The sequence below is a fragment of the Hypanus sabinus genome, chromosome 1 (genome assembly GCF_030144855.1).
Source record: "Hypanus sabinus isolate sHypSab1 chromosome 1, sHypSab1.hap1, whole genome shotgun sequence".
NCBI lineage: Eukaryota > Metazoa > Chordata > Chondrichthyes > Myliobatiformes > Dasyatidae > Hypanus > Hypanus sabinus.
Genome location: NC_082706.1, coordinates 186,961,615 through 186,985,070, shown reverse-complemented (window position 1 = coordinate 186,985,070; position 23,456 = coordinate 186,961,615). Strand labels below are relative to the sequence as shown.

At 42.4% G+C, this 23,456-nt stretch overlaps 1 protein-coding gene across 10 annotated transcripts in view; it reads right to left on the bottom strand.

Annotated features, from left to right (window-relative positions):
* Positions 1–23,456, bottom strand: part of LOC132401241 (interaptin-like) — a 617,788-nt gene that overhangs the window by 3,154 nt on the left and 591,178 nt on the right. For 8 of the 10 annotated variants that reach the window (XM_059983244.1, XM_059983267.1, XM_059983293.1 and 5 more), the window contains one exon: positions 17,934–18,166. In XM_059983244.1, the coding sequence (XP_059839227.1) occupies positions 17,970–18,166 (197 nt within the window). In that variant the 3' untranslated portion in view covers positions 17,934–17,969. Of the gene's footprint in view, positions 1–17,933; positions 18,167–23,456 lie in introns of those variants that run through there. The other 2 variants (XM_059983257.1, XM_059983373.1) reach the window with 2 other exon arrangements.

Sequence of the window (23,456 nt, the reverse complement as noted above, 5' to 3'; positions counted from 1 at the left end):
ACAGGATTTATGTAATCAAGCATTATACTTGCAAATATTTTGCCAGCTTATAAAATGCCACAATTAAAAACACTACTAGAAATATTGTTGAACATTACTAAATCTATTATCATCTTGTTAAGATTCAGCAGCTTGAAGGCAATTATTCATAAAGGATTTCATGATCTGTGGTTTCAAACCGTCTTTAGGATGACAGTATTATGCTGGTCGATATCATGTCAAATTAAAACATTGTTTCCAATAAATACTAAGTTGAAAAAAACTTGGAAATAAAACAAATATCATTAATAGTGGTGGCTATTGTAACAAGAAGTCCAGCTTAACTCTTGTAGCTCATGATGACCAGCAGAGCTGGACTGTATTATAAATTAAAGATTATGGTAACAAGGTTCCATAGAGAATTTCATATCTGCCCTCAGCTTTACTTTAGTCTGAAGTGTCTCTAGCACCCTTTCAATGCTAGTGTGGTGGGAAAGTAACTGGATTTTATTTTATAATATTACTTTAATATTAATTGATTTATGGCAGTTAAATGTTTCTAATTTGTTTAATTATTCTCAAACAGTTTTTGACTTATTAAATTTTTAATTTTTATTAGAATTGCCTCTGATAATAAGAAATATTTGAAAATTTGTAAAAGCCTGAGAGAACAAGTTGCCAAAATAGATTCATGTGCTTATGGTGTTGCACAGGGATAGGCCCTTCAGTCCATCATCTCCATGGCAACCATCAGTTTCTCATCTACAGAAGTCTTACCTGTTGCAGTTGTTCTATACCTTGATTATTCAATTGCTTGTCTAGGTACTTCTTAAGTACTGTGGGAATTCTACCTCTGCCATCTTCTCTGGTTGACTATTTCTTTCTCAGATCCTTCTAAACCTCTTAGCACTTATCCTTATCCTAATAGCTTTAAATATCTCAACCATGGGACAAACCTCATGGAAAGAGCTTGGTCAAGAAGGTTCAGTCACCTGGCATTCAGGATGAAGTAGAATATTGCATTCAATATTGGCTTTGTGGGTGAAGCCAAAGATTGGTAATAGATGGTTGCCTCACTGATTGGAAGCAAGTGATGTGGTGCGCCACAGGGTTCGGTGCTGGGTGCCGTTTGTCATCTATAGTATATCAATGGTCTGGATCAGCAAATTTATGGATGACACCAAGATTGGGAGATTAGTGGACAGAAAAGAAGGTTACCAATGCTTGCAGGAAAATTTGGACCCAGTTTGAAAATCAGATTAAAAACAGCAGATGTAATTTAATGCAAACAAATGATAGGCATTGGATTTTGGGAAGAAAACCATGGTAGGACCTATTAGGGCACTAGCGAATGAGAATTCCTTGAAAGTGGTGTCACAGGTAGATAGGATCATAAAGAGAGCTTTTCAAGACAAGTCAATTCAAGTTAAGTTTATTGTTATTTAAATATATACATGTATATCATCAAATGCAACATTGTTTCTCTGAACCAGGGTGTAAAGCACAGTAGTACTGTACACATACATGATAACTTATGAAGGTAAAGAATAAAATCTACAGATGAATCACATATAAATAACAAACTAAAGTGCATAAATTAAATATTGTAAGGTATAGAATGGACTAACCAGCGATGTGGCAGAAAGTTCAAACCTGATGTGGCAGGCAGTTCAGAAGCCTGAAGGCCTGAGGGAAGAAATTGTTTCCGATCCTGACCATCCTTGTTTTTTTGCGTCAGAGTCTCCTGCCTGATGGTAGAAAGTCAAAGAGGAGGTTGGATGGATGGGTGGGACCCTTAATAATACTAAGGGCCCTGTGTATGCAGTGCTCCTGATTAATGTTCCCCAGGGATGCTAGGGAAACCTCCATGATCCTCTCATCCATCCTTACAGTCACTTGTAGGGACCACTGCTCTGATGCTCTGCTGCTCCCATACCAGATGAAGAAGCGGCTTGTCAGGACACTCTTGATGGTGCTCCGGTAAAATGCAGTTCAGATGGAGTGGGGTGGGGGAAGGGCAGAAACTCGCTTGCCTCAATCTCCTTAGGAAGTGGAGGCGCTGCTGTGCCTTCTTGTTCAGGGAGGTGATATTAAGAGACCAGGTGAGGTCATCCATGATGTGAACTCCCAAGAACTTGGTGCACTTAACTCTCTCTACAGAGGAGCCATATTCACAGAGGAGGACAGTTCATCTGCACCTTCCTGAAATCCACAATGATTTCCTTGGTCTTCTCCATGTTCAGACTTCTTATGCCAATCCACCGGCCGCTCCTTCTCCTCCTCTCTGTACTCCTTGTCATTGTTGTTGATGAGGCCAACCATTGCGGTGTCATACACAAACTTGATGACACAGTTTGAGCTGGATCTTGCGACACCATCATGAGTCAGCAGTGTGAACAGCTGTGGACTGAGCACATCGTCTTGGGGAGTGTCAGTGCTCGGTGTAAAGGGACAAGAGATGTTGCTGCCCACACCGACTGACTGTGGCCTTTCTGCTAAGAAGTCCAGTATCCAATTGCAGAGGGAAGTGTTGAGACCCAGCGAGGACAGTTTCCCCACCAGTTTCTGTGATGTTAAATGCCGAATTGAAGTCTGTAAACAGCAGCCTGGCACATGAGACCCCATTTTCCAGGTGGGACAGGACAGAGAAGAAGGCAGACACTATTGCATCATCAGTAGATTGATTTGAGGGATAAGTAAACTGGAAAGAATCCAGTGTAACCAGGAGAAAGGCTCTAATGTGCCGCTCAAAGCATTGTATAATGGTTGATGTTAATGTCACTGGACAATAGTCATTTAGACAGGTTACTGTCACCTTCTTTGGCACAGGAATGATGGTGGCTGCCTCAAAAACCGAAGGGACAATGGGCTGTCCAGGGAAATGCTGGATATACCTGTCAGCACCTCGGTCAGCTGGGCTGCACAGTCTTTCAGAACCTGACCTGGTATATTATCAGACTCTGCAGCTTTGTGTGGGTTGACTCTGGCCAAGGTCTTCCTCTCCTCAGCTTCAGCCAGACGGAGTGTCTGCTCCCCTGGGGAGAAGGTGCCTTCCTCACCTGCACTTTGTTCTGCGCATCAAGCTGAGTGTAGAAGACATTCAGCCTCTCAGGGGGTGAAGCATCCTGGTCACTGATGCGCAGGGTGGACCTGCGGCCTGTAATCCTCTGAACTCCCTGCCACATGTGCCTCATGTCCCTGGTATTGCAGAAGTGGCTGTATATTCTCTGAGAATGCTCCCATTTTCCCATCCTGCCTTCAAAGTATTGAATATAGGAGTTAGGAGGTTATGTTTAAGCTGTATAAGACATTAGTGAGACAAATTTCAAATGTTGTGCGCATTTCTAGTCACTTATCTATAGGAATGATATTAATAAGATTGAAAGAATGCAGAGAAAATTTACAAGGATGTTGCTGGGATTTGAAGATCTAAGTTATAGGGAAAGCTGAATAGGCTTGCACCTTATTATCTAGATTATAGGAGAATGATGGGAGATTTAATAAAAAAAATTATGAGGGTGTAGATAGGGCAATTGCAAGCATTGAAGTTGAGTGAGACTAGAACTAGAGGACATGGGCTAAGTGAAGCTTTTAAGGGGAACATGAGGGAAAATCTCTTCACGCAGAGGGTTGCGAGAGTATGGACTGAGCTGACAGCAGATGCGGGTTCAATTTCAACATTTAAGGGACATTTAGCTAAGTAAGATAAGTGCATGGATGGGAGGGGTACCGGGTGAAGGTCGATATAACTAGGCAGAATATTAATTCAGCATAGACTAAATGGGCCAAAGGGCCTTCTTCTGTGCTGCAGTGTTCTATACCTCAAAGACTCTACAACTGCTACTGTCATTCCTAGGTCAGCTCCTCTTAAATTTGGACATCTCATGTGTCTCCCCCCCCCCCCCCCCCTCCACCGCCCTTCTTCCTTCCTTCCCAGGAAAACAAACTCAAAATACCAGTGATATAACTTGGAAGCCTAATGTCAATGACGGTGTAAATCAAAGTAAATTTATTTCTTTATTTTGCATTATAGCACGGTAACAGGCCCTTGCAGCCACACGCGACTGCACTGCCCAATTCCACCTTTGTGTCTAATTAAGCTACTAACCACACACATCTGTGGAATGTGGGTGGAAACCATGCGGCCACAGGGAGAACGTATAAACTCCCTACAGACAGCGGCGGGAATTGAACCTGGTTCACTGGTGCTGTGATAGTGGTACACTAACTGCAGTGCTAATGTATTTTCAAAGTACGTATATGTCACCATACCTTGAGATGCTTTTTTTTTAAAGACGTTTATATACTGCCTTGAAATTCAATTTCTTGCAGGCACTTAGAGGACAATAAAGAAATGCAATAAAAATTACAAAAAAAAGTTCTCTACATAGACAAAAATACAAAATATTATGCAGAAGCAGGAAATCAGAGTGACGCACACAAAATTCTGGAGGAACTCAGCAAATCAGGCAGCATCTATGGAATTTAATAAACAGTCAATGTTTCAGTTGAGATCCTTCTTCAGGTTCTGTAGCCCATTCCACCAAGCAGAACAACCAGGGCAGTTATATTAGCCTTGTAGTTACCTCATTGTGCATGTTCATCGGCGATGAAAAGTTAATGCATCTGCTAAGGCACCAGGATGATAACAAGGTTTGGTCCATTCCATGTACAACCAGACCAACTCTAGATGATGCTTGACACTCATCATGATAATTTACAACACAGCAAAGTTCACTCATTTTCAGGATGTGGTAATGATAGCCAAACCAGAACTTATTTGACCATTCTTAGTTTCATCGAGACTAAGGTGATGTGCTTTTAACTGTTGTGCGAAGAGGTGCTTTCATAATGTTGTATAGAAATGACGTATTTGAAAGCTGAAGTGCAATCATTGTGCTGCATGAATTTGATAGCATATAGACAAGGCCAATGAAGGAGGCCCAGAATGCTTTCCTGCAAAGTACACATGATGAAGAATCATCGACTGAAGCATGAACTCTTTCTCTGTCTCAAGATGATGTCATGTTCATACTGCACCAACCGCCACCGGGTTAAAAGCATGCAGGCGCAGTGTGCGGTTAAGTGCCTTGCTCAAGGATACACACGTTAGCTCGGCTGAGGTTCGAACTAACAACCTTCAGATCGCCAGCCAAAAGCCTCAACCACTCGGCCACACGCCAAAATGTGCCTGACCTATCATCCCTTTGACGCATTTTCTGTTTTTCAGGCATGTGCATATATCTACAGGTATTTTTTGTGTTTGTGTACATATTTCTTTGCTGACACCAGCTTTGAATTGCTGACCTTCCTTTCAGATGAATTCAAATTATTTTGTATCTAACCTCATGGCCTCCGGATATTCGGCTGTTAAGACGACCATGACAGTAGATATAGATTAACTGGACATTGGGATTACATTTGCTAGTTTTCCTGGCTTGGTAGAGGGTCCAGAGGAGGTTCACAAAAATGATCCCAGGAACGAATGGGTAAATGCATGAGGAGCATTTTATAGATTTGGGCCTGTACTTGCAGGGGTTAAAAAAATGAGTGGACATCTCATTGAAACCTATCGAATATTGAAATGCCTAGATAGAGTAGGCATGGAGAAGATCAAACCTATAGTGGTTGATTTAGGACCAGAGGGCAGAGCTTCAAAATACAAAGAAGAGTCTTTAGAATAGAGATGGGTTGGAATTTCTTTTGCCAGAGGTAATGACTCTGTGGGATTCATTGCCACGTACAGCTGTGGAGGTCAAGCTATTGGCTGTACTTAAAGTGGAGTTTGATAGGTTCTTGATTAGTAAGGACATCAAAGGTTATAGGGGGAGAGCAGGAGAATGAGGTTGAGAGATATCATGATTGAATGGTGGAGCAGACTTGATAGGCCGAATGACCTAATTCTGCTCCTACAGCTTATGGTCTATAGTGCTGGAAATGAAAACTGGTATGGCAAATTCATCAGAAACCCAGTGCTCCTGTTCGTAAGTTAAATAAAAATAAAACATTTAGCTTTAAGGGATTTTTGTACTTAGGCCAATATATTTATTAATTTACTGATCAAATGCATAGGATTTGCAACCTTTAAATTTTAAAAGGGCATATCATCAACTCTGATAGAGTCCAAAATAAAGATCTTGTAACAGTGAATGTGATGGGAAATATAATTACATATTTATATGTTGATTTTTACTTTATTTCAACACAATAACCCCAAAATATGAATAAATGGTGTTCGTTTTAATATAGTTCTGGGTGCAGAGAAGATAAGAGGTGGCATTTATGTAGGCAGTCCCAGAAGGTTCATTCATTAAAATTAGTCTTGATTTTGCAGACAATGAGAAGAAAACACTGGAGAATTAAGAATTAATCTCAACTGTATAATGATTACAAGAATAATTATGTTGTTCATAATTTGCAAAACACATTTAATTAATAAGTGACTTTCTGCAAACATATTTTTCCAGATGCAATACTTTCAATGAAAGCAAAGGCTAACTTCTAATCTGAAAATTACATAGCATAGAGTTTTAGAGATGAAACCTTTCCACATGCACTATTTATTGGAATGAACCCACCATCTTCTGCTTCTGAAGAAATATGCTTGGATTGCATTGTACGCTTTGATCATTCTCTACAGTAATTTTAGAAGCAGAAAAATAATAAGATTCATTGAAAGAATGGAAGTTCAAATCACCTCATAATTACATAGTAATAAAAATGTTAACAAATTCTTCATTTTATGTTCTATTGAGAAATGGTGAAAATATATAACCTATTTTCTTAATGAAAGAGTTAACCAGAGAACATCAAAATGCCATTAAGTATTCCATTTGTACTGTGATTTAATGTTGCAGTGATATGCAGAACCTTCATTTGTGCTGCATTGTAATAGATTTTTCCTACCTACTACACCAAGAGAACGATAAATTTGTTTGTTTTATTTGGTCTATATTATCTTATTCATGTACTGATCCTTGCTGTCTCCTCAGCTGGATGCTTCAAAGAAATCTTTTGCTATTTTATCAACAAAGCAATGTTTGCATCCATGCCTTTCTCTTCAGCAATTTCAAAATTAATGGGCTTTTCAAAGGAAAATGATACATCTTGCAGTAAGTACTGATGCCTAGGCAGTAACTCAACATCTATTTAATGTTGGAGTACAGCCGAGTTTACCTAAAGGGTTAAGATTACAAGTAAGCACATTCCAGTTCACTTACTTGTCATTGCGATTATTTTAATGTTAGCTCTGTAGGTGCAGTCAGTATTCAATTAATTTGGTAAAACTCCTCTTTATCTATTCAAATAGGCAAGATCAAAGTAAACTCTTTGAGTCATATCTTTTCTCTGAGGAATAGCCTCAGTCTGGACTAATTGTTCAAAGAAAGTTTGATAGTAAATGGTGTGAAATGACTAATACTCACCAAATAATCTGAAAATTAATTAACAAAGTCTTTACTCAGGTGACTTTTTTCTGAGGTTATGGCATTTAAATAAAAAGGTGGCCCTTTTAATAAAACTATTCTGACAAGGACTACTGATTACAGTTTACTTAACTGTGGTCCTCCCATCCCAAAAACCTACATTATCCACACGGAAGGGATGGTCAGATCTACAGGATACCCAGTGCTGCTGTCTCATGAACCAAACACGTGATTTGTGGAAGGTACAAGTCCACTCAGAGAAATAGCAAATCTCAGTTTGCATATGTATATCCAAAGATCTACTCATCAGCTTAAAATTACTAGGGAGCGTTTAATATTGAAACTCATCGCTGGTATAGTTACACGGAGTCATAGAACACTACAGCACGGAAACAGGTCCTTTGGCCCTTCTAGTCCATGCTGAACTATTAATCTGCCTAGCCCCATCGACCTGTACCAGGACCATAGCTCTCCGTACAACATTTTGCCTTTGATCCTTAACCCATGACCTCTAGTTCGAGCCTCGTCCAACCTCAGTGGAAAGGGCTTGCTTGTATTTACCCTATTTATACCCATCATACTATTGTATCATAACTTCCCTCTTTGGTTGAAAGGCTCTTTCACTTCAGTGGAAATTTGAAGGCAGTCCAGAGGTCTGTCTTTCATACCTTTTTTAAATTATTAGATTGAAACTATTGTAACACAGAGAAATGTTGGAAGAATCATCAATGGGGATGGGGAGAGGGTCTGGAGGATTGGAGGGTTGCAAATGTTCCTTTGTTCAAGAAAGGGAGTAGAGATAGCCCAGGAAATTTTAGACCAGTGAGTTTTAACTCGGTGGTTGGCAAGATGATGGAGAAGATCCTGAGAGGCAGGATTTATGAACATTTGGAGAGGTATAATATGATTAGGAGTAGTCAGCATGGCTTTGTCAAAGGCAGGTCATGCCCTACGATCCTGATTGAATTTTTGAGGATGTGACTAAACACGTTGATGAGGGAAGAGCAGTAGATGTAGTGTATATGGATTTCAGCAAGGCATTTGATAAGGTACCCCATGCAAGGCTTATTGAGAAAGTAAAGAGGCATGGGATCCAAAGGGACATTGCTTTGTGGATCCAGAACTGGCTTGCCCACAGAAGGCAAAGAGTGGTTGTAGACGGGTCATATTCTGCATGGAGGTCAGACACCAGTAGGGTGCCTCAGGGATCTGTTCTGGGACCCTTACTCTTCGTGATTTTTATAGATGACCTGGATGAGAAAGTGGAGGGATGGGTTAGTAAGTTTGCTGATGACACAAAGTTTGGAGGTGCTATGAATAGTGTGGAGAGCTGTCAGAGGTTACAGCAGGATGTTGATAGGATGCAAAACTGGGCTGAGAAGTGGCAGATGGAGTTCAACCCAGATAGGTGTGAAGTGGTTCATTTTGTTAGGTCAAATATGATGGCAGAGTATAGTATTAATGGTAAGACTCTTGGAAGTGTGGAGGATCAGAGAGATCTTGGAGTCTGAGTCTATAGGACACTCAAAGCAGCTGTGCGGGTTGACTCTGTGGTTAAGAAGGCGTATGGTGTATCGGCCTTCATCAATCGTGGAATTGAATTTAGGAGCCAAGAGGTAATGTTGCAGCTATATGGGACCCTGGTCAGACCCCACTTGGAGTACTGTGCTCAATTCTGGTCACCTCACTACAGGAAGGATGTGGAAGCCATAGAAAGGGTGCAGAGGAGATTTACAAGGATGTTGCCTGGATTGGCGAGCACGCCTTATGAGAATAGGTTGAGTGAACTCAGCCTTTTCTCCTTGGAATGACGGAGCATGAGAGGTGACCTGATAGATGTCAGGGGTAAGTTTTTTACTTAGAGAGTGTTGAGTGTGTGGAATGGGCTGCCGGCAACAGTGGTGGAGGCGGATATGGTAGGGTCTTTTAAGAGACTTTTAGATAGGTACTTGAGCTTAGTAAAATTGAGGGCTATAGGTAAGCCTAGTAATTTCTAAGGTAAGGACATATTCAGCACAAATTTGTGGGCTGAAGGGCCTGTATTGTGCTGTAGGTTTTCTATGTTTCTATGTTTCTGTGAATTCAGCAGGTCAGGCAGCATCTATGGAAAAGATAAATAGTCAATGTTTTGGGCCAAGACCCTTTATCAGGACCAGATCGGAAGGAAGACGATGCCAGAAATTAGAGGCGGGGGGGGGGGGGGGGTGGGGTGGAGAAGTACAATAAGCTAGAAAATGACAGGTGAAGCCAAGTGGTGGAGGTGGAAGTGAAGTAAGAAGCTGAGAGCTGATAGGTGGAAGAGGCAAATGGATGGAGAAGACGGAATCTGATTGGAGAGGAAAGGAAGAGGAGCATTAGGGGGAGGTGAGAGGAAGATGAGGAGGAGTGTAGAGACCAACATGGGGAATTGAAGAGGGAAGGGAGATATTTATGCCAACAGCTTGGAGGCCTCCTATATGGCAGAGTTGTTGTTCCTCTAACCTGAGAGTGGCCTCATCATGGCAGAAGAAGCCGTCACGGACCAACATATCAAAATGGGAATGGGGATTGGAATGGTTAACCACCAGGAAATCCTGCTTTTTGTGGGTGGAGCAAAGGTACTGGACTGCAAAGGCAGTCCCCCAATCTATGTCGAGTCTGACCAATGTAAAGGAGGCCGCACCAATAGCACTGCATACAGTAAATGACCCCAACAGGCCCACAGGTGAACTGCTGCCTTACCTGGTAAGAATGGAGGTGAGGGAGAAGGTGAATGGGTTGTTGTACCACTTCTGACATTTGGAGGGATAAGTGCCACAAGGGAGATTAGTGGGGAGTGACAAATGGACAATGGCACCAAGGAGGAAGCGATCCCTGCTGAAAGCAGTGCGGGTAAAGATCTGTTTGGTGGTAGGGTCCCATTGAAGATGGCGGAAGTTGTAGAGAATAATGTGTTTGGATGCAGAGGCTTATGGGGTGGTAGGTTCAAACGAGAGAAACTCTATTCCTGTTAAGATGGGGGGAAGATGGGGTGAGCACAGATGTCTTGGAAATGGAGAAGATGGGGGTGAAAGCTGCATTAATGGTGGAGCAAGGGAGACCCCATTCTTCAAAGAAAGAAGACATCTTCAATGTCCTAGAAAGGAAAGGTTCATCATGGGAACAGCTAAGGTGGAGACAGAGGAACTGAGAAAAGGGAATGGCATTTTCATAGGAGGTAGGGTGGGGAGAGGTATAGCCAAGGTAGCCATAGGAATTGGTAGGTTTATAAACAATGCTGGTAAAGAGTTTGTCTCTACAGAAGGAGACAGACATTGAGAAAGAGAGGTGTCAGAAATAAACCAAATGATTTTATGGGCAAGGTGAAAGTTGGAGAAAAAGTTAATAAAATTGATGAGCTCAGCAAGGATTCATGAAGCAGCACCAATGCCATCATCAATGCAGCTCAGAAGGAGCTGAAGAACATTACTGGGGAAGACTTGGAACATGAAATGTTCCATGTAGTCAACAAAAAGGCAGGCGAAGTCAGTGCCCATGTGGATGCCATGGCTACACCTTGAGTTGGGAGAAAGTGAGAGCAGCTGAAGGAGGAAGTATTGAGTGTGAGGACCAGTTCTGTCTGATAAATGGTAACCGGTGGAAAACAGAAACTACTTCTGTTTTGGTGTCTCGTGTTGAAAGACTCAAAATCCCTTTGTAGTAATATACTTCTTGCATTATAGGAAGAATACAAAAGCATTCTTTAGAGACTAGCTTAGAAAGTAGAGGGCTATGCAGTTGTGAAATTCAAGGCAGTTTCTGGAGTAGGTTACATGGTCGGCACAACATTGTGGGCCGAAGGGTCTGTAATGTGTTGTAGATTTTCTGTGTTGTATGTCCAATGCTCTGTGTTCTAGAATGATAGGGTGACATTACATAGAGCAAAAGGCCAGCTTGTGAAAGAATCAGGCTAAACATGAAGAGATTTTCAGGTTTCAGACCACTATCATCTGCAGAGTGCAATATTACTTCATTGTAAAACAGATGTACCAAGTGGAGGATGCACAGGACTTTTAGCATCCATAGAGTTTGATGGAAGGCAGTGCCTTACAGGCAAATGCACAGGGTTATGAAAACTCCCTATAATAAGCCACCAAACCTTTGAAGAGTTGAAAGAAATATTTTGGCCCATCAAGTCTTTGCTAACCATTTGCTGGATCAGTTGCACTGCCCGAAAATCTCTCCATTGAGTATGCTTCCCTGCTTCAAATTCCTATTGCACTTTCTTTTAAAATGATGAAATGCCCTCTGACTCAGCTTTAACCTAGAGGAAAACATTTCCCTTTCCAATCACCATTCTCTGTAATTTATCTCAACCTCTTTGCTTGCTCACTCAATTAAAACTTTAAAGTGATGAACCCCCATCAGCAATATTCTTTCTCAATTCACTCTAAAGGAAATCCCTTCAGAATTTTGAAAGCTTTTTCCACATCTGTCTTCCTTGCACTGTTGAAAGTATCTTGTGAATCCTCAATATTTGCAGTTTTTACATTTGTAGTTAAATCTTTCCCTGGCATTATTCTGTGAATTGATCCTGGTTTAAAACTCCTTTCTAAAATACAATGCTTAATATTACAGACAGGTCTTTATCTATCACTTAACTAATATTTTCAATAAGTTCATTAAACTCATTTTTCTCGTATTCTTTGTGCCAATTAAAAATCACGAATATTTATCTATTGTACTCACACTTTGTAAAAACTGTATATCTTAACTTTTAAATCTCTGAATCAGTAACACATTTCAGTGCCTTTCTACTGAATGCATACTTTCATTCTTCCCTTCACTCTACAGTACTATGCAAAAGTCTTTGGCACATATGTACGTATATAGCTAGAGTGCCCAAGACTTTTGCACAGTACTGTATTTGTCAACCTGGTGCAGAAAGCAAGTTTTTAAATCTCATGGGAGTAAAGGATACTGGGAATAGTGAGTGTGGAGCAATGTGCCAGACAAGGAATGTCCCATTAGGGGGGTGGGGGCATGGATGCAGACACACCAAGTCCTGAGACACCACATAAGGTCATTTGATTGGCTTGTTGATCATTACAGAATGGCTCTACATGTGTCTAATTAATGTTTCTGTAACGGCATTACAGAAACAACTCTGAAAGAACAAAACTTTGGACTTTGAAGCGGGCAGCAGCAAGAGACCATGAACATGCACTCAGCGTCCACTTCATAACGTGGCCACTAAGTGTATACAAATTCCTTATAAAGTTCAACCACATTAATTGGATCCTTCAAGAAAGAGCCCACAGAAAGTTGCCAGTGGGAAGCAAAGCTTTATCTTTAGTACTTGCGTTATTGTCATCTGAGACAACTCACATCTAAGTTCAAGCAACACACACAAAATGCTGGTGGAACACAGCAGGCCAGGCAGCATCTATAGGGAGAAGTACAGTCGACGTTTCGAGCCGAGACCTTTCTTCAGGACTAACTGAAAGAAGAGATAGTAAGAGCTTTGAAAGTGGGAGTGGGAGGGGGAGATCCAAAATGATAGGAGAAGACAGGAGGGGGAGGGATGAAGCTAAGAGCTGGAAAGTTGATTGGCAAAAGGGATGCACAGCTGGAGAAGGGGGAGGATCATAGGACGGGAGGCCCAGGGAGAAAGAAAGGGGGAGGGGAGCACCAGAGGGAGATGGAGAACTGGCAGAGTGATGGGCAGAGAGACAGAAAAAAGAGAGGAGGGGGGGAAAAACTAAATATATCAGGGATGGGGTAAGAAAGGGAGGAGGGGCATTAACGGAAGTTAGAGAAATCAATGTTCATGCCATCAGGTTGGAAGCTACCCAGACAGAATATAAGGTGTTGTTCCTCTAATCTGAGTGTGGCTTCATCTTGACAGTAGAGGAGGCCATGAATTGAAATACCAGAATGGGAGTGGGATGGGAATCGGACCTGCCCTTACACTTGCTCCCTCACCACCATTCAGAGCCCCAGACAGTCCTTCCAGGTGAGTTGGCTGGTGTGATATACTACGTCCGGTGCTCCCAGTGCGGCCTTCTATATATTGGTGAGACGCGACACAGACTGGAAGACTGGTTCACTGAACACCTATGCTCTGTCCACCAGAGAAAGCAGGATCTTCCAGTGGCCACACATTTTAAATCCACGTCCCATTCCCATTCTGATATGTCAATCCACGGCCTCCTCTACTGTCAAGATGAAGCCACAATCAGGTTGGAGGGACAACACCTTATATTCTGTCTGGGTAGCCTCCAACCTGATGGCATGAACATTGATTTCTTTAACTTCTGTTAATGCCCCCCTCCCCTTCTTACCCCATCCCTTATTTATTTATCTATTTCCCCCTTTTTTTCTTCTCTCTGTCCCTCTCACAATAACTCTTTGCCTGCTCCCCATCTTCCTCTGGTGCTCTCCTCCCCCTTTCTTTCTCCCTAGACCTCCAGTCCCATGATCCTTTCTCTTCTCCAGCTCTGTATCCCTTTTGCCAATCACATTTCCAGCTCTTAGCTTCATCCCACCCCCTCCGGTCTTCTATCATTTCACATTTCCCCCTCCCCCCACTACTTTCAAATTTCTTACTATTTTTCTTTTCAGTTAGTCCTGACAAAGGGTCTCGGCCCGAAACGTCGACAGTGCTTCTCCCTATAGATGCTGCCTGGCCTGCTGTGTTCCACCAGCAATTTGTGTGTGTTGTTGTTTGAATTTCCAGCATCTGTAGATTTTCTCGTGTTCACCTCTAAGTTCCTTTGCTTGTGTTTCTTATTCACAGGAAGACGGTGTGACTGGCAAGGGCTACTTGCCCTTGAAATAAATAGCCTGTTAGGCATTTCAAAATTAGCCACACTGGCTAACCTGGTACTGGGTTGGATAAGGTTGGCAGATTTCCTTCCCTAAAGGCATTTGTGAGACAGATCATGATCCCGTCACTATCAATGGCATTAGCTTTTAATTATAGATTAATTAATTAACCAAATTTAAATTCCCCAGCTGCTGTGGTGGGATTTGAACTCCTGGCTCAGATAATTAGTCTGGAGGCAAAAAAAAATCTTGGATACTTGAAATAAATGTATAATATAGTACTACACTTTCAACATTGATAAAAAAACAGAATTTCTGAGATGGGGCATAACGCACATGCATTGTAATAGGAAGACCATTTTTTATGTGGGCAGTTAATTACATTATTAGTAAGTTCTTCTTTAAAAAGATAATACTGAAGTAATCAGCTGGTCAGGTAGCATCTGTGGAGGGAATGTGCAGCATTTGATGCCATTCTGAATTCCTAGCTGCCTCCAGGCTTACATGTGTCAAATATACTGATGACCTAGGAAAAATTTTCATGCACACAGGACTTAAATGTGTTTATTAATTAGACACTGAATTAAATTAATTTGCATAAACAAAATATTGCAATAAATGCCTGAATATCTATTATTAGCTTGCAATTTCATTTTTTATTTCTTTCTGACTTTTGCTACCATGGTATCTCTGTTTCCTTTATCATTCTATCCACCCTAGATCTATTTGTGCTTACAATCAAATAAATTGTTTTCATTTTTGAAATATTTTTTGCCTAAAATGTGAAATAATTTCCCTTGTTGATTTTTTTTACAGTGGTTTTGTACCGTATAAGTTGTTTCATTCACTTCTTCCCACAGTGTGTCAATTTGGCAAAGCCACCATCTTATAGACAATTTGGTTCTCAATTGTTCAAGATTTCCTTTACTTAAATGTCTAATTTTCGGTTGCAGCTCCCTTTTTTCCTGTTCTCCAAATTAGTATCAAAACCAAACACATGATACTTTTCCATTCTCACACGGTTTTTCTTTGTTGCTGTGAAAATGGTGATTTCTCTTTACTCTGTCAAGCTTATTCACATCTTTCCTTTAGGTAGGTGACCAAAGATGCACACAATCCTCCAAATTAGGCCTCACCAATGTCTTATGCAACTTCAACATAACATCCCATGTCCTGTACTCAATACATTTATTAATGAAGGCCAATGTGCTCAAGGCTTTCTTTACGAACTTATCCACCTATGAAGACATATTGAATTATGGACCTGTATTGCCAGGTCACTTTGTTCTACTGTACTCTTCAGTGCCCTACCATTCACTGTATAAAACCTACCCAGGTTGGTCCTACCAAGTGAAAAATCTTGTACTTGCCTGCATTAAATCCCATCTGCCATTTCTCAGCCCATTTTTCCTGCCAGTCCAGATCCCAAGTCAAGTCAAGTCAAGCAGCTTTTTTATTGTCATTTCAACTATAACTACTGGTACAGTACACAGTAAAAACGAGACAATGTTTTTCAGGACCATGGTGCTACATGAACAATACAAAAGCTACACTGAACTACGTAAACCAACTCAAAAACGACACGAGACTACACACCTACCCAGGACCGCATAAAGTACACAGAACAGTGCAGGCTTTACAATAAATTATAAACAAGACAATAGGCACAGCAGAGGGCAGTAGTTTGGTAGCTGAATGGCAGCATCTGGGATTGTGTCCATTTCTGTACTCCCACTGAGGATTTTGTTGCCACAGATGTAGTCCAATTTAATGTCCATTGGAGATCAGAATGGATGGGACAGCTGGCTGATTAGGACTTGCTTTTTTCCTGGCATGGACTCCTGCCCGCTTGCCTCGCTTCCATTTCCTCACACACTGCTTACGACGTCCCCATCTCCGGCCCCCAGCATCAGGCGACTCCGAGGACTGCAGGCCCGATTCCCTCAGCAAGCAGGCATTGGAGAGCAGAATGGACAGGAGAGCCAGCCAGCTAGGACTTGCTTTTTTCCTGGCACAGACTCCTGCCCGCTCGCCTCGCTTCCTCACACACCGCTTACGCTGTCCCCACCTCCAGCCCCCAGCATTCGGCGACTCCAAGGACTGCAGGCCTGATTCCCTCAGCAAGCCGAGGTTGCGCAATGTAACCAGCAGATTTTCATGAAGGTTTGTTTTTGAGCGATCTCTGTACTGTAGCAGTAACTGGCGATGGTAGATAGTCACTCTGTTATCCATTGCCCTAAACCCTAATCGTGCCGTAAAATTAAATTAAAAAATGAAATAAAAGTAGCACCAGATCCGAAAGGCCGCTGCTGCCGTGCGCCGTGCCGCCTAGAAGATCCCGCTGCAAGGCATGATATTCTTCCTTGTCGTCCACTACACCCCCGTCTTGGTGTCAATCACAAACACGCTGATCCAGTTAACCACATTATCATCCAGATCATTGGTAAATATGACAAACAACAATGGACCCGAGGACTGCAGGCCCGATTCCCTCAGCAAGCAGACATCGGAGATCAGAATGGGCAGGAGGGCCGGCCGACTAGGGCTTATTTTTTTCCTGGCACGGACTCCTGCCGGCTCGGCTTGCTTCTGCTTCTTCACACACCGCTTACAACGTCCCCATCTCCGGCCACCTTTCAATGGACCCAGCACCAATCCCTATGGCACTCCAACAGTCAAAGGCCTCCAGTCAGAGAAGCAATCAGCTACTACAACTCTGTAGCTTCTGCCACAAAGCCAATGTCTAATCCAATTTATCACCTCAGCTTGATTGCCAGACAACTGAACCTTCTTTGACAATCTCCTATGCAGGAGCTTGTCAAACGCCTGACTAAAGTCTTTGTGGGAAACATCCACTGCCTTGCCTTCATCAACTTTCCTGGTATTTTCCTTGAAAAAAGATTAGTTCAACACAACCTACCTCACAAAAAGCCATGCAAACTTTCCTTAATCAGTGCATGTCTACCCAAATACTCATATATCGAGTCCTTTAGAATACCTTTCAATGGCATTCCCACCACTGATATCAGGCTTAACAGCTTATAAATTCCTGGCTTATGTTTAGAGCCTTTCTTAAACATCGGGACAACATTGGCTATCCTCCAATCCTCTGGTATCTCTCCTGTCACTAAGGATGATGTAAGCATCTCTGCTGGGCCCCCAGCAATTTCTGCAATTGCATTCCAAAGATCTGAGGGAACAATTTGTCAAGCCCTGGGGGTTTATCCACCCTAATTTGCCTCAAGACAGCAAACACCTCCTCCTCTGTAATCTATGTAGGTTCCATGAAGTCAACGCCACTCTGCTTCACCTCCATAGGCTCCTGAGTAAATACAGATGCAAAAAAATTTAATTTAAGATCTCCCCCATTCTTTTGGCTCCGTGCATTGATTACCATTCTGATTTTCCAAAGGACCAATGTTTCCCTTAACATATCTGGATATCCTTAGGATTCTCTTTCACCTTGTCTGCCAGGGCAACCTCATGCCTTCGTTTAGCCCTCCTGATTTATTTCTTAAGTGTTGTCTTACATTTCTTATACTCCAAAAGCATCTCATTTGTTCCTTCCTGCCTATAACTGTGTAATGCTCAGATTTTGTCGGCTGCGGAAGTCTAGGGAAGATAATCTCTGGCTCTACCAAATGTACGAGATTGAAGTGCAAAACCTGTTTGGTTGGCGTGATGTGTTACCCTGTTACAAATCAGTTGCATGAAATAGCTGACAGTGCACCATATGCAATTAAATGATTTAGTTTTATAATTCTTAATTTGACTAAAGGGTCAGTAAAGTAACATAAAAAGAAAAAGTTCCATTTTAATGAACCAGTCTACTGTGCATGAGTTGGAGCTCACAGTTTCCTTTCCACCAGTCCTCCATCGAGTTCCCCGGGCTTCATCAACTGCCATCCCACTCTTGGTCCATTCTTTCCTGCTGTCCATGACCTCTCCTTTCTGGCATATTCTCTCTTCATGTTCTGCTGAACAAAAGACCCAGATCACCTTAGTCTCAGGCACACGACAAAATACAACATTGGACGGCGCACATTCCAAAGCCCCTGTTACCTCCAGAAAGTGTCCACAGCAGGGGTGAATGATAAGTTCATGGCCTAAGGTAGAAGGAGATGAGTTATTAACTTCAAACTTTCTGCATACTCACGCAAAGAGTTGAGCTTCATGTGGATGTAACGAGAGCTGTATAACTCATCTTCTTCTAGCCAGGCCACAAACTTATCAATCACCCATCTGTGGACACTTTCTGGAGGTCCAAGATCTGTATGCTTCACGACCGCTGGACGAAGTGTGTAAATGTAGGAGGGGACTATGTTGCAAAATAAATGTGCTAGGTTTTCTAAAATGGACTCCTTCTACCTTAGGCCACAAACTTATCAATCACCCCTCGTATCTTGAAAACGAAGATTCCCTACACTTGTTGTCTTTACCTTTTATTCTGATGGGCACATATAAGCTTTGTACTCTCAAAATTTCATTTTTGAAGGCCTCCCACTTACCAAGTACACCTTTGCCAGTAAACGGTCTGCCCCAAGCCACACTTGCCAGATTATTTCTGATACCATTAAAATTGGCCTTTCTTCAATTTAGGATCTCAACCGGCAGACCAGGCCTATGTTTGTTCGTATTTATTTTGAAACCATTGGCATTGTGGTCACTGGATGCAAAACGTTCTCCTACATAAACATCTGTTACCTGTCCTGTCTCATTCCCTAATAGGAGATTGAGTATCACACACAATCCCATTCTTCCACAAACTGATTAAGGAAAGTTTCCTGAACACTTTTGACAAACTCTACCCATCTAGTGACTTTACAGTGTATTTCACTTTCAGGAAGTTATTTGTATCATCGCCCTTGTTTGTGTGGCCTATAAATGAGGCTTTTCATTGGGTCCTCTCCCTCTGCTCCAGTTAATGTTGTAGGCTCAGCAGTCCCTGACTGATGCTTCCATTCTCCATAACAGGGTTCATCAAAATTTTTCTCAATGTCTCCAGCAAGAGTCTTCATGCATCTTTGACAGAGTGATTACCACCCCAAAATACTTGAAACTGATTGACAATTTTTCATTTGCGTTGTTTCAGAGCTTGTCACTACAGTTCAGATCTGCTTCCCTGGGCATCTATGATCATGACATGTATAAGAATCAATTTCACAGGGCTCAATTGGGTAAATAATAGACATCAAAAGGACGCATTCACATTTTGCAAGATGTGCACTATTACATCCTGATCTTAATTGATTTCACTCTACACTTTAAACACATTGCAATTAAATATTATTTGGTACATTACTGAATTTTGGGGTATAAGCCTGGTTTAGTTTAGAGATACCAGTGGGGTAACAAGCTCTTACAACACAATAAGCTCACTCTGCCCAATTACACCTATGTGACCAATTAACCTATTAACTCGCATGTCTTTGGAATGTGGGAAGAAACAGGAAAGCCATGGGGTGAAAGTACAAACTCCACAGACAGCTGTGGTATTGGACCAGAGTTGCCCACACAGTAATGGTGTTACACGCAGCTCTACACTACTCTGCCACCAGTTATATATAAGCATACACAATGATTTCAGACACTTGCAGAAATGCCAGTGTAATTGGATTTGCCTTTGTCAGCTTTGTTTCTCATTATCGTTGAAGGCTAGAGCTAACAGGATTTGGCTTTCCAAACCCATACAACACATGGCATGAAGGCAATATATTCCATTTCCCTCACATCAATTGAAGAACTCTTCAATATGTAGTCATTGTTAGAATGGAGGAAATTTAGCAGTCAATACACGTGGAACCAGTTTGTACAAACAGCATGAGATAATGATCAGACAATTTATTTCAGTGATGGTGGTTGTCAGGACACAAGGACAACTGCCCTGCTCTTCTTTGAAAAGTGCCATAGGAACTTTGTGTTTATCTGGCAGTATATCTCTCCTGAAAGAAGACATGCTCAAAAGTGTGGCACTCTCATAGCATGGTGTGGTGTGGCATTCTGGATTAAGTGCTCAAGTGTTAGCTGCAGCATTATGAACCTGCACAGATTTTCACTCAAAAGCTGGGAGACAAACATGGGAACCATGGTTGACACTTATTTCCCTGGGGACAAGAAGAAGAAAAATCTGATTTATTTATAGCTAGGACAAAAAATAGAAATAAAATTAACAATGGCTAGCAATTGCCTCTAACTTTGCAGAGCAGTGAGCAGTTCTTTGCATAACATTATTAAATAAGTCTGTGATCATGGTATTCCCATTGCATGCTGCAAAAGAAAAAAATAGCATGCTAGACACAAAGGGACAGGCTGGTGGAGTCTATTGCATCTTGTGGGAGGAATGTGATGCTGATTTCCCAGAAGTTTTGATAATTTATTTTGTGTTTATGGGTCTTGCATTTGTGAAATTAAAATGTAGTGCTTCATGCTGTTCACAGAAACTACATTGAGAATGCCAGTTGCTTTACTCATCTGCAAACTGTTGCCAGAGGAATTATGCTGGACACCTGAACTCTCTGTCCATCTGAAATGTGCTCCACCACCATCTGTTGACATCGAAATGACATACCTCATGGGTGGATACAGGTTTTAAATTTAATTTTCACCTTCTGAACTGAGTCCACAATCTATGAATTCATTGTCAATGATTCTACAACACATGTTCTCAGTATTTATTTATACATCTATCTATCTATCCATTAATTTGTTTGCTTGTGTGTTTATTTGTTATTTTTGGATTTGCACATTGGTAGATTATCAGCCTTTGTGTGTAGTTTATCCTTGATTCTATTGTACTTCTTTGTTCTACAGTGAATGCCTACAAAAATGTATCTCAGGGTGGTTTATAGTGGCATGTACAGACATAATTTGATAATAAATTTACTTTGAACTTTCAATGCTTTTTCTTCATCCTAAAACTTCTAATTGGTCTCCAAGGAAGGTATTGGAAGCGTGTGAGAAAGTTAAATCATTTGATTTTTCTGTTGAATCTAAATAAATCACCAGAGACACTTGCACTGAGTCTGAAATGTTAACTGTCCCCACATGTTGATTCATTTTACTGTACAGTAAAGGGAACTGGAACATGTACAGTACTGTGCAAAAGTCTTAGGCATGAGATAGAGAGGGAGAGGGAGGAAGGGAGAGGGAGGGAGGGGAGAGAGAGAGAGCACACACTGGGGTGCATAAGACTTTTGCACAGTACTGTGTTTGTCAATATGGAGCAGAGTAAACTCGTACATCTAGCAAGAGCAAAGGATGTTGGGAATGATGAGGGTGGAGCGCCGTGTGTGGAGAATGGGACAGGTGGCAGAGAAGGAGGGTGGAGCGCCGTGTGTGGAGAATGGGACAGGTGGCAGAGAAGGAGTGCCAAGAGCAGTGGGCAGTTGGGTGCAGACACACCCATTCCTCAGACAGCAGGCAAAGCCATTTGATTCCAAACACTTGGTTTGTTAATCATTACAGTATGTACCTCTAGTGCTTTCTGCTGGCTCCCTTCTCCCTTCCCCCTTTCCCCACCATGACTCTGCTCTCCCTTTCCCCTTCCCACTCTCAGTCCACAATAGAGACCAAAATCAGAATCAGGTTTATCATCATGTCCATAAGATGATTAGATATAGGAGCAGAATTGGCCATTTGGCTCACTGTGTCTGCTCTGCCATTTCATCATGGCTGATCCAATTTTCCTCTCAGATCAGGAAAGCGGCCATTGAGTGAGTGGGCCAGTGAAGGAGTGGAGATTTGAGGCTTTGACTCGAGAGGCTTCGACGAGAGGAGGCGGAGGACGAGCTTGTTCCCAGTTAGTCTTTACAATGCCTCCTGAGACGGTGATGTTCCTCTCCTGTGATATGTGGCAGACTTGGGGGAACTTCCCTCTCCCGCATGGACACTTCTGCCAGAAGTGCTTGCGGCTGGGTGATCTGGAAGCCCGTGTGAGGAATCTGGAGCAGCAGCTGGATGACCTTCGACTCATAAGGGAGATTGAGGCAGTCATAGATGAGAGCTACAGGGAGGTAGTCACACCTAGGCTGCCGGAAGCAGGTTGTTGGGTGACAGTCCAAGGGGGGAAAGCGAAGGAGAGTAGACAGGTAGTGCAGAGCACCCCTGTAGCCATTCCCCTGAATAATAAGTTTACCGTCCTGGATGCTGTTGGTGAGGACGACCGACCAGGTGTGAGCCACGGTGGCAGGGCCTCTGTCCCTGAGTCTGACCTTGTGGTGCAGAAGGATGGGACGGAGAAGAGGAGAGCTGTCGTCATTGGAGACTCTATAGTCAGGGGAGTAGACAGGAGATTTTGTGGACGTGAGAAGGAAACCCGTATGGTTTGTTGCCTCCCGGGTGCCAGGGTCCAGGATGTCTCTGACCGGATGCATGACATCCTGGTACGAGAGGGAAAGCAACCAGAAGTTGTGATACATGTTGGGACCAATGACACAGGCAGGAAGAGGGATGAGATCCTGAAGTGTGAGTTTCAGGAACTAGGCAGAAGGCTGAAGAACAGGACATCAAGGGTGGCGTTCTCAGGATTGCTGCCAGTGCTACGTGATAGTGATGGTAAGAATTGAAGGAGATGGCAGTTGAATGCATGGCTGAGGAGTTGGTGCAGGGGGCAGGGTTTTAGATTTTTGGACCATTGGGATCTCTTCTGGGGAAGGTGGGATCTGTACAGATTGGATGGGTTGCACCTGAACTCGATGTGGAGCAATATCCTTGCTGGTAGATTTACTAGCATGGTTCGGGAGGGTTTAAACTAATTTGTAAGCGGGATGGGACCCGGAGCGATAGAACAGTGAAAGAAGTGCATGGAGTAAAGCCAGATCCAATAAATAGAGAGACTTTGAGGAAAGAGCAGCAGAATAAAGGGTATAAAGGTAGTAAGGTAGAAGGGCTAAAGTGTATGTACTTCAATGCAAGAAGCATTAGGAACAAAGGTGATGAACTGAGAGCTTGTATACTTACATGGAATTATGATGTAGTGGCCATTATGGAGACTTGGCTGGCACCAGGGCAGGAATGGATTCTCAATATTCCTGAAATTCAGTGCTTTAAAAGGAATAGAGAGGGGGGAAAAGGGGAGGAGGGGTGGCATTATCCCTGATACTATTACAGCTGCAGAAAGGGTGGGTAATGTAGCAGGATCCTCTTTTGAGTCAGTATGGATGGAAGTCAGGAACAGGAAGGGAGCAGTTACTCTACTGGGGGTATTCTGTAGGCCCCCTGGTAGGAGCAGAGATACCAAGGAGCAGATTGGGAGGCAGATTTTGGAAA